The 12387-nt window shown below is 34.9% G+C and overlaps 1 protein-coding gene across 1 annotated transcript in view; it reads left to right on the forward strand.

The window, feature by feature from the left end:
- The first annotated feature begins 3694 nt into the window (after window positions 1-3694).
- Window positions 3695-12387, forward strand: part of LOC134531572 (sodium/potassium/calcium exchanger 4-like) — a 139979-nt gene continuing 131286 nt past the window's right edge. The window contains exons 1-2 of the mRNA XM_063367283.1: window positions 3695-3810; window positions 6916-7083. Coding sequence (XP_063223353.1) covers window positions 3741-3810; window positions 6916-7083 — 238 coding nt within the window. The 5' untranslated portion in view covers window positions 3695-3740. The remainder of the gene's footprint in view (window positions 3811-6915; window positions 7084-12387) is intronic.

Consider the following 12387-nt stretch of genomic DNA (forward strand, 5'->3'; position numbering starts at 1 on the left):
CACTCGAATACGTGGAGCAGCAAGATGACGTCATGCCAAATGACGTAATGTTTTTTAAGAAGTGGAGCACACGAGCAGCTGAGAAGCGAGGAGCATTAAAAAAACAAAAAACAATAATATATTATTTTAAAAAATAATAATTATGTATATATTTCTAATCTGCCTTTCAATATGTTTGTATTTTATTTTTATTAAAACATCGACATATGTATTAGAAATTGATTTTGCGTGTTTTTATTCGTATTTCCAATAATCTGAGGTTCTGATAATCCGAGTTGGCCCCGGTCCCATCCAGCTCGGATTATCGAGGTTCTAGTATATGCTTTGATAAAAAGTGATGGAAGTCAGTATGCCGGCAGCCACCGCGGGGGAAGGATCGGTCGTCATTTTTATTTATTTTTTGCCCTCACCGTATTCGAACCGAGGACTCCGAACCCCGTGGCGTAAATGTAGGCTTTTTTAAATATTTTATTAAAATTTTATTAATTGAATTTTTTTATAATTTTTAAAAAAAAATTTCATTAAAATTGGATAATAAATAAAAAAGTTAAAGATGGCGACCGTAACGAAAATTTCAACGGTGACGTCATAATTCAAAATGGCGGAAAACACAATACCGGAATTTTTGAGAAAACAAAATTACGTCATCCAAAATGGTGGATCCAAAATGGCCACCGTGATCTTCTTGTCACGTTACGATGTGTCCCGTTACGCTGTGTCCCGTTACGCTAATTAAAAATGGCCGTCGTGACGACACAATCCAAAATGGCTGACCTACAATCTTCAATCCACATCCTGAAGCCTGTCCCCGGATGCCCTATTATATACTACTAATAATAAAGGAAATAATATGCCGGAATTTCCAGTTGATTATTATGTGTTAAAACAGACAGTTTACTGTTGAAAACAAGGAACTACATATATTCCGATTATTTCCGTTCTTATACAGAAATTCCGTACATAAAAAAATTCACAAAGGAAACTTTTTTTTAAAAATTACAGTCTTGTACGAAAGTTTCACGGGCCAGCCGGCGCAGATCAAATTATATGATATTTAAATGTTTGACTCCAATGGTGTACCTTAAAACAAGAAAAAAACTATTGAAACTTAAAAGGATTTTGACCAATTTTTATATAATAAATACTTTTTTAAAATAATTAATGTATTAAAAATAGTATTTTGATGATGTTCCGATTTTAACAGTGTATTTTTTTATAAATAATTAATCAAGGTTCCTTTTCCCGAAGACTTATCTGCCTGCTTGCTCAGCTGAGGTTAGTGGCCCAACAAGGCCATCTTCAAAGCGAGCTGGGCGGAACGCGAAGGCAATGCCATGCAAGAGGATGTTCATGGATGGAGATGTGAATGGTCCAGAAAGATGCGAAAATGGTTTGTAAATTCGAAACTCTGTTTTCGGAGCTTCTAACCGGCACACTGAACCCCACTGCTAAACAAAGGGCAACGCAGTGATAAAAAAAAGTGAAAAGGTCAAGAGCAAGAATTGTTACGGAAAACGGACAAAAAAAATCTAGGTAGTTCTTCTTCTAACATGTCCTGCTTCAGTGTAGGTACTCACTCTACCTCCTAACTCATCTTGAATAAGTGTTATCGGTCTTTCTTCTTAATCGTCTTGCTTTAGTGTACTCAGTCTTTTTTAACTCTTGTAGTGCTTCAGTTTACAAAGTTTTCTCTTTATAACATGTTTTTCCTTTTGATTTGTCTTCTTCAGTGTAGTCAAGTCTTCTTTTTCTCTAGTCATGCTTTAGTGAACTCAGTATTTCTCCTGACTCGTATTGCTTTAGTGTACTTAAGCCAGCTTTCACAATCGTGACGTGAAGCGAAGTAAAGTATTTGACCATTTAATTAAGTTGCGAAATTTTTGCTTAGATTTTACTTCCCTGACTCTGCAAGCGGCTCTTAGTCTAAGTTTTGACGCGTCTTGCTACAGTGTACTTAGCCTTCTTTCTCTCTTGTCTTGTTTAAGTGTACTTTGCCTCTTTTCTCTAAAGTCTTGCTTCAGAATACTTGAATTTCTCTGTCAGTGTGGCTATGTTAAGGAATTACTTCACAACAGCCAAAGTTCATTAAAAATTTTCGTGTTTTGTATACACAATGAATTTTATTCGCTGGTTGCATAGGTCAAAGTTAATAATAGTGCTTTGTCCTTAACTGACATTGTTTCATATTGTTATCTCATAACTTTATCGATATTATTTTTAAAAACTGCTATCTCATTCATTATAAAAATATATATTGATTTCCACTTAATGTTTTTATCGCAGAAGTAACTTAGTATACGTGATTAAGATGTGATAAAATATAAGTTTCAACACAGCATTTGATGTCGGTTTCAGTACTACAAATGTAATTAAAATAATTAAAATCTATTAACAAATAAAAGTAGTAAAATCATATTACTCATAGTTAAACTAAGAATATGAGTCTAATAAACATACTTTAGCTTGCTTATACATATGTAACTTATTTATGGGGTTTGACTGTTTTAAAAGAAACGTCTTAATGTCATATACAATTACACCAGTAAAAGATTTTAGACCTTGGGCAAAACTTCCGAACAGAAACGAATAAAGTTTTTTTTATTTATCACATATGAGCAAATTTTAGAATATGTTAAGAAGTAAATTACTTATTGTGCGTTGTAATAAGTAAATTGTTTGCCAAATCAGAAAATGAAATTTTTTGTTCTAAATAATTTTAAGAATCTATGCATAGATAGGTATTGATTTAAAAAATAGTTTATATTTGTATGTTTTTTTTCCTATCCGCAATTTTATACTGATATGAATATACGTTTTTTATTTTGAGTCTACAAGAAAAAGGAAGGTCCCTGTGTACCCGATTTTTCAAAAAGTCTGCCGCATTACCAATTATCGTCCCTTAAACAAACTATAATATTGGTGCTTCTTTCTAAAATTTTAGCTACTACTTTTAAAAAGAGAGTAAAAATCGTTTTATAGGATTTTAAAAATTCAATTCTAAACACAAAATCTCGACAAAATATCCCTATTCAACTTTGCCAAACACTTAAATAACTACACACACATACATTTTCATTATTGAGTTTCAAAATAAGAGAAATGTGATTGTCTACATCTAATTACGAATAAAATTTAATTCCATCCCATGTCTATATGAGATTTCGAAAAATCAACTCCATTTCCCTTTCACACTTTTAAAACAGATTTTTTGATATAAGGCCTGCTTGTAACTGTTCCGCACACTTGATTAAATCACTCTATGGAGTCAAAGAGTGATACCACGTTAACTTAATTAACTCCAACGCACCAACATAAACCCTTATTCAAAGAAAAAAAATTCTATTAACAAAAAAAATCCCTTTTGGCGCAAACTACAGGCGTAGGTATATTTCGAAGTACCTATTCATTTTTTGGATATGTTTTGGAAAATTATATAAACTCCCGAAACATTTTCATAACATCCTATATGTTCACCAAAATATTACAGAAAAAATATAATTTAAACATTTTCTTCATTCCGTGCAGCGAAATATATTTAGAATATTTACTAACTCAATGCATTCAGCAGACTGCGGAAAGCACGTGAGAAGCGCCAGTGGGAAGTGTCAGAAAGTCCAAACTAATCAGCCAGGCTCCGCCCATCTCCTGAAGTGCCGCGTCGCGCCAAGTGAACAGGTGTTATCGAGGGTTGAGCAGATAAGTAGAGCGACCGCTGCGTCCGTCACTCACACGGCCTCGACATGCTGCGACTAGGCGTCATGCTGGCAGCGCTCACCAATAGCAGTGAAACCAATTCGCCTGAAGAGCGCAGTGAGTACCACTGTCCGGTAGCTCCTGCACAATGCCACCTATTACACAGTTCTCCTTGCTCGCACAATAACTTCTCTTCGCTTGAATAGTGCAGTGAGTACCACTGTCAGGTGGCGCCTTACTAATGCCAGATATCTCGCTGTTCTACTTGCTCGCACACTGGCTTCTCATCGCCTGAAGAGCGCATTGATTACCACCGTCTGGCGACTCCTGCCCAATGTCGGATATCCCGTGGTTCTCCTTGCTCGTACACCGGCTTCTCATTGCCTAAAGAGCGCAGTGAGTACTATCGTCCATTGTTTTTTGCCTTGCGAATACTGAAATTAAGATTAATTTTATTTGTATGGTTTTCAAGGAACAAGTTGCCACACAAAATTATATGTAGGTGTAAAAGCGTCAGTGAAAATTTTCTGTAGATTTAGTCTAAATGACACACACAACACTATACCACAGCAACAAACTAACTTGTGCAACATTCTTGTAAGTTACATTTTACATTTTTGTGTTTACATGGAATTTTGAATGAAATGTTTACTCAGATTTGGACATAAGCCTTACATTGGTGAATTTTGTCTTATCTTATAATTATTTTTACCAGCAGAACTTTCAGTAAGTTTAATCTTAACCCTGTGATCTATTTTGATCTTGTGCATAAATATAGCAGTTCACACAAAAAGGTAAACAATATTGGTTTGCTACCAACAGGTCTGTTTGCATTCCAGTGTCAATTTTAATGATGTGTTTTTGATTGCGGCAATTCTGGGAAGTTCACTGGCCAGTCATAAAATACCTATATGTAATGAAAGATGTATCAATAATCATTCAACTCTCCGTGCATTACTACTTTATAATGCACTACATCAACCCACCTCAATAACATTTTAAGTTGACAAAACAAATGTTAAAATGATCTTAGCACGTACAATACTGCAAAAAAAAAGCGCTCATAATGCTCTGGACACATAAGAAATTGCTTGATTTTTTTGAGTTGGCTCCAGTTATAACTCTTGCTACTGAAAGCTAAATTGAATAATTTCCTTTCATGAAACATACTGGAAACATTTAACACGTTAAACAATTAATCCTCTTTGCTTCCTGGTGCTTATATCCCATAATTATTATAGATAGCTCTTGCAAGCTGAGTACTCTGTGAAGTTTAGCCAGTTGGAAGGAAAGAATTTTGTGTCATTTTGAAAATTAAGGATAGCTACATTAAGAACTAATTGAATTAAATGCTAAGGACCTGGTGAAAAATTATTTGTGTCTGTGTAATCATAATTATAACTGGTAATTATGATCAGCAGAATGCATAGATTTTCACTAAGTTGGTTAGTGGGATTCACATATAAATGGAAGACTTAATCAAACAATTTTGTCTGTAATATTTATGAACCTATTTCTACTTCTGTGAATATATAGTACCGTTTACAATTAGCATAAAACAAATTTGACTTTGCTATGAGAGGAATTCTCAGTTAATATCCCGTTCTCTGTGGTGGTCAAGTCATTGTGGCTCAATAAAAGATTGGCCATGGACTCTTGTGTCTTCTGGGGCAGACATGTTAGGTAAGGTTAAAACTACAGAAACATATCAATTTATTATTTTCACCTGCTGTACGTGTTGCAGACTTATGAGGGTGACTGCCTGTGTTAAGCACTTCATCAGAAATAACTGTTATTAATATAGGGAAACTAGAAACCTGCAGCTGAAAGCAGTTAACCGAACCATTGACCTTTGGTTGTTCGATGAATGAATGATTGTGTTTAACTTCTTGTCTACGTCGAAATTATTAGAAATAATAAGAGACTATGTGATGAGGTTGGGTGAGGTAAACGGGAGTACCCAGGAGAAAAGTCCTCAAAAGACATCTCTGCTCTGAAACAATTTCAGCCAACTTTTACAGTTTTGTAAAAAAATTTCAAATGTCTAAACGGTATGGATGTGCACAGGTGTGGCTGACGCCTTCAATGTTCTGCTCTGCCTTACTTTGTTAAGTGACACTCAACTTCACTTCCTGGAAGGTATCAGTTGTTTTGATTATAAAATAACATAAAAATCTTGACAGTAAGTAATACATAATAAATATTATAATTGCGAAAGTGTTTTCGTCTGTTTGTCCTTATTTTACGAAGCAATGCAGCAATGAAACGACATGATATTTTACATATAGATAGTTTGTGTCAGTGTGCTACATAGACATCATATAATTAGGAAATTACATCCCTAAGAGAGTGAAAAATGGGTAAATTGAGTTTTACAATAGAAAATCATAGTACGTAGGTCATATGCACACAAATGAGTTTGTGTCAACTCTGTGTCCGCCACACGGTCATAAGTAAGGTCTGTCAACTTCTTATCGTTTTCCTTGACGAAACCCATCCGCTTAGTGAAGCTCGCGTCTGCTAGCGAGCTAAAGGCACTTAAACGATTTAGAACTTCGTAAATGAAGTTTTGCCTTGATGCACTGAGAATGTACAGTCAATGGGAATTCAAAATCAAAATTTCACAGTCTTATAAGTGTTTGCCCTACACAATTGAAATTCGGTAGTGATGTTCTTTATATTGTGATGTGTTTCACCCGGGCAACGCCGGGTACTTCAGACAGAACTATATAAATAACATATATAAAGCCAGCAAGCTACAAAATGCATTGTTAATTAATGCCACAGATGGTTTCGTGCTAATATTAGGTATACCTTCCTTTCCATTAAAATATTAACTTCCTAGTACAAAATATCACATACCAGCATTGGCGAAGCCCAACACATTAAGTGAAATCAGACTTTCATATTGTAAAAATTATTTAAAGAACATAACAGCCGAAACCCTCGGCAACAAAACTAGGCCAAATCCCATTTTGTAGTGTCCCAATGAAGAGCTAGACACACCAAAGTCTTCTTGTGCCTAGCATTTCTATTAAAATGAAACTGACTTCTGACTTCTTGGTTCCTATTTTTTTGGTCGCAGAAGGAAAATTAATATGAGGGCTACTTGGGTGCAAGAAGTAATTTAGTAAATTTTGACTTTTCATGGTTTGATGTATTTGATTTAACGAAGTGGTAAGTGGGTTCGGGCATGTCTTTTTGTTTTTGTTTTTGTTTTAGACTGCACGCCGCAGGACTCTGATGACTTTCCGGAGGACCTCTTCTCTCGCGAGCAAAGGCAGCATGGCGCACTGCTGCTGCACGTGTTGGCAGGCTTCTTCGCTTTCTCCGCCATCGCCATCGTGTGTCGCGACTTCTTCCTGCCCTCTGTTCACTGCATATGCCACAGTGAGTAGAGGCCTTCCTGCCCTGATCCATCACATTTGACACTATTCCAGGTGTGTCGCTGTGACTACTTACTGCCCTTAGTGCACTACATTGACTGCACTCGTTCTCCTCGCTTATGACAATACGTAAATGCCGTTTATTTTTATATTCAGAAAATAGTTTTCCCCTATTTATATTTTTCGGTAACACATTATTTTTTTTTTTTCGCTTTCATGTGAACCACGTACTGGGGAAGTTTTGAGATTTCAGTGTAATTAATAGTTTTTGTGGAGCTCCTCTTTGGAGTGCCGCGTTTCCATTTCAAAGTCTCTATATCATAGTACTATGTATATTTTGGTGTATCAGTTTTATAATACTTCTCAAGTACAATATGAAATAAATATTAATGATACATTTATCGTACAGTACCATACTTTCGGCTATTTTCCAGTCTCAATAAATAATCTGCAATATCAGTTTGAGTAGTATTTATTGTATTCTACGAAAACAGGAGTCAGATTGAGGAGCCGATGAGCTGAGCTCCAACTGTTTGACGTCATAGCCAAGTCTTGAATGACATATCTTCCTCCGTCTAGGTTAAAATTTTACCAATATCTTAACCACTCTGCCATATTATAATTTTATATGAAATAAATATAATAAAATAAATTAAAATAAATCGATTATAAAAGCATTTACATAAATGTTTTTAAGACAATCGTCAGTTCAATACCCGTACGAGACACTTATAAAAAATTTGACTAATTTTCCAACTTAATGACGTCAGCATATTGGCCCCCGCCAATATTACCAACGCATATCCCCACCTACCTGACGTTGGTAAATGTGATGTTATGATAGCCATATTGGCCGACATATTTGTTTCCTTGTCCGTCAGTGAACATTGTTGGTGTTATATATAACAGCTGGAGTTGAAGCATGGGGCTGGAGCTGGGGATCCGCCATACTACATATGCCATTTTTGAAACCTTGACTTAAAAATTGAACCAGAATGCATCAATGTTGACTAGTGATTACTTAATGCAACTTAATAGTTACAATTTATAAAATATTCCCATTTTGAGGAAAATATTTTCCACCAAAATTCTAAAAATTAAAAAATCACTAAAGGCCTTATATTTCCCAAAATAGTTTTACCGTAATCGTCCACCAGTAAGATACTGACACCATCTTGGCCTCCATATTTTATAAGAATAAATAACAAAAGATTAAATGAAACACGCTTTCAAAATCGATTATGAATCCGTCGGTTCATCTTCACCTAAGAAAAAATACCTATATTTTTGATAAAAAATTTAAAACACGAAACATATATTTTTTTTAATTTTCATATAAAAGTATTTCCGTCCCTGATTTTAAAGTCATTGGTTAAATTACTATGAATGCACTTAAAAATGTCTTCTTCCATGATTTATACAGGCAATCCGACTACCATTACTATTTATTCCAAAACTTAATTAACTCCAACCAATGTGACGTCGCAGCAGTCATGTTGGCTGCCATGTTGGATTATATTGTTGTCTGCTGTAGTGTTGAAGTGTTGGTCACCATATTTCTTCGTTTGTTACCCACCAGAGCCCCTAGAATCAATCACATCTAACCTAACCGACTGACATATTTTCAGAAATATTGACCACCATTAATTTTTTATATATCACTAAAAAATTTATGAAATAATTTTGAATTTACTTACTAACATACTGGGTGATATGATCGTTTGCGGTCTTTCGTTTGATCTCTAGTCAATAAACATTTAATTAAAAATTAAAATAATGTATTTACTAATAATTTATTTCATAAATATATCCTTATTTAATGATTATTTTCTGTTAAAATAATAATGAATATACTCGAATGGATCCCAGGTATGATAAAATATGTAAATAAAACATTTAAGTGAAATCATTTATTACTTAAAATTCTATTATACAAGGTATTTTCGAAAATTAATGGTACAATGCAACATGATCATTTACAAATCTTTTAATTATTGCATTGCCTTATATTTTGTCGCACTGCCACATATTTCCAATAAATGATTAAGTATTGGTACAAGCATTTGAATTCCACAGTCATAGAAGTTAACCGCATAATTGTCGAAATAAAATTTCAACTTAAGTTTTGATCTCACCATCGTCCTGGAAGTTTCCAGCCGCAAGATGTAAGTTTAAGTAAAGGATCAAGTGGAAGTCACTGGGTGCAAAGTCCAGGCTGCATGGAAATAGTCATAAACTTACCACTATAAAATTCAAGTAGTGCTTTGTTTTGAGGTACAATGTGAAGATGAGAGGTCATGAAGCCAACAGACGCTACTGGTCAGCATGCTTTTACGTTCTTTTAATTACCCATCTAAGAAGTCTCAAAGTCCCGCAGTATTGTATCAGCATAAATTGTGGTGCCGGGAGCCATGGACATAGCACTCCCTGCCATACATTACTACTACTATTGGCTTAAGAACATACTTTAAGAAAATATATAAATTATTAATTTCTTTATCCTCCAATTGATCTGTTAGCCCAGTGGAAAAGGGCTTATGTTTTCAATTTTACATTTGGAAAAGTTAAACTCGATCGAGTATGGTTGGAGTTTTGGTGGGTGACCTCGATTTATGTACAAAATATGGCGGTTACCAGTAGACAAAAACAAAAAGGTGTCTGAGGCCAAAATGAAATTAAAAAAAAAATATTTTCTAAAATTTGAATTGCACATCCAATAAGGTAACCATAGCGAAAAGTGCCATAGTGATGCCACACATATCCATGATGGCGGTCATAACTAATTGTCAAATGGTGATGTCTCAATCCCAAAATAAAGTATCTAAGATGGCGGAATGGTTTAGAAAAATATGGCGGCAGCCAAGATGGCTGCCAGGGTCAGGGCAAAGGTCAAGGTAAAATATAAGATGGTGTATGTATTAATGGATGCCAACCAAGATGACGGATGTATTAACGGATTAATGGATGAAGTTATCCAAGATGGCAGATGGATATGGCGGAATAATGGATGGCAGCCGGCCGCCTACAGGCTCCCGGGTCAGCAGCCAGTACCACAGAACATCCTTACTAACATTATAAATGCAAATGTGAGTCTCTTTGTTTGTTTGTTTGTTATGCTTTCACGCGGAAACTACTCAACCGATCATCGTGAAATTCTGTGCGAATATTTTCAAGGATTAAGTAAAGGAAATAGGACACTCTTTATAAAACAAAATATTTTTTCCGAAGGGCAAAAAAATTGATATTCGTCCGACTGAGAGTTTGAGAAATTTGAATGAAATTTGACTCCATCTGGCGTTTCAATAAGTAAATTAAATAATTCGCCAAATATAATACTCTAATACCGGCAGTCAATTTCACATTTATTTTTATTTTTCTGTCACTGCCAAGCAATGCTTAAATTGTTTTAATTTTTGAGGTTAGGTGTCTGTTTATTTTCTTCGGTGATTGTTGTTTGGACGTTGATGCTGAAGGTTATATTTTACTTTCATAAGAATTTGTTATTTAGTAGAAAATGATGTGGATCTTAAGTACTCAAGTTTTTCCGGACTTTCAACAAAATTTGAATTACGATCAGTGGTTGTGCACAAGAGCAATATTGGCGCCAAAAAATGATGTCGTTAATAAAATCAACACTTATATTTTAAAAGAGGTACAAGGGGAAATAAAGGAGTATTCGTCAATAGATACAATTATGGATACAGAACAAAGCACTTTATATCCTGCGGAGTTTTTAAATTAACCTGAACTTTCGGGTGTACCCTCACATAAACTTCAAATGAAACTAAATGTACAATTCATGCTTATGCGAAATCTAGATGCTCCTCGACTATGTAATGGAACGAGGCTTTGGATCACACATTTGGGGCAGAATATACTTGGTGCAGCTATTTTAACAGGTGTCAGTAAAGGGGAAAGTGTTATCATACCTCGAATTCCAATTATCCGCACTGATCTATCGTTCCAATTCAAAACAGTTCAGTTTTCCGACAGGCTTAGGGCCGGTTTCACAAAGTCTGTTTAAAGTTTCGGTTATCTAATCGAACGATTAATTTAAACAGGACATTAAAGTACTGATTATCATTTGACTGTTTCCCAACGTATTTTTAACGAGTGTTTAACTAAACAACGGTTAAGGGAAATATGGCAACCAGGCGATGACGTATTGGATCGCGATTGGCTGTCGTGCTACCTCCGTTTGTTACTTTTGGCCAGTGTTTAAGGTTCGGTTAGAGAAAATTGTAAACAAACATCAATATGGACGAAAATAAGCGGCCACTATCCGGAAATGTTCTTGCTTCGGAAACGGAATTACTTATATCTTTAGTGGAAAATTTTACCTAAAACAATGTCAAACACTTCCAACTGTCTTTCTATTTTACATGCTTTATATTAGCTTCACCTGTATGTTTGTTTGTCTGTCCGTCTGTAACTCTTTCGACTAAGAGTGAGAGCTTATCACTGTAAAATGTCCCACCCATTTCATTACGTTCGTTAGCCGAGCGGTCTAAGGCGCGCGACTTCTGTGACGTCAGTTTTCGGATTCAGCGATCGTGGGTTCTACTCCCGGTCACGCCGAAAATAATTTTTTTTTTTCCCGGTAAATTCTAAGATTATATCCATACATCTAACTGGAAATGATTCGGAGAGACTTTACCATTTCTTTGTGACGTTGCAACTCCAAATAGTTATCTCAGATGGTAATAGGTAGTGTCGGTAACTCATTTCCCTATGATAATTATTCATAAATATAGTTTAAAAAACTAAAAAAAACATGCTTTTAAAGAATATCAAACTAAAAAGTTAAAAATAAATATAGTTTAAAAAACTAAAGAAACATGCTTTTAAAGATTATCAAACTAAAAAGTAAAAAATAATTTTAAAATTTAATTTATGACAATAGTATATTAGCAATACTAGTATAAATGAGAAAAAAGCATGGGGCGCTTAATATACAAAAAATATGGCACAAAGCAACAGTGCTAGGACCGTATTTTTGCTAAGCCGAAACCTCATTGCAAATCCACTGTCATTCATTTGAAAGTGATTTGGCCTTACTCGAAATATTCGTGGTCTATTTAAATATTAAACAATTTCTTCATCATCATCTTCAAACAAAATGTTCAATTCATTCGCCATCATCACTGCGGCACTTCAATCAATTATCTCTGTTTTGCACACTATGTGGTTTCAAACAGCTTCAAAAATATACATAACCTCAAAACTATCAGCAGTAGCCAACTAATCAGAACCTCTTCTTGTGTTTAACTTAACCATTGGTTACCATCAGTTAATCGGCCGATTACTG

This window comes from Bacillus rossius, chromosome 5 (genome assembly GCF_032445375.1).
Source record: "Bacillus rossius redtenbacheri isolate Brsri chromosome 5, Brsri_v3, whole genome shotgun sequence".
Lineage (NCBI taxonomy): Eukaryota > Metazoa > Arthropoda > Insecta > Phasmatodea > Bacillidae > Bacillus > Bacillus rossius.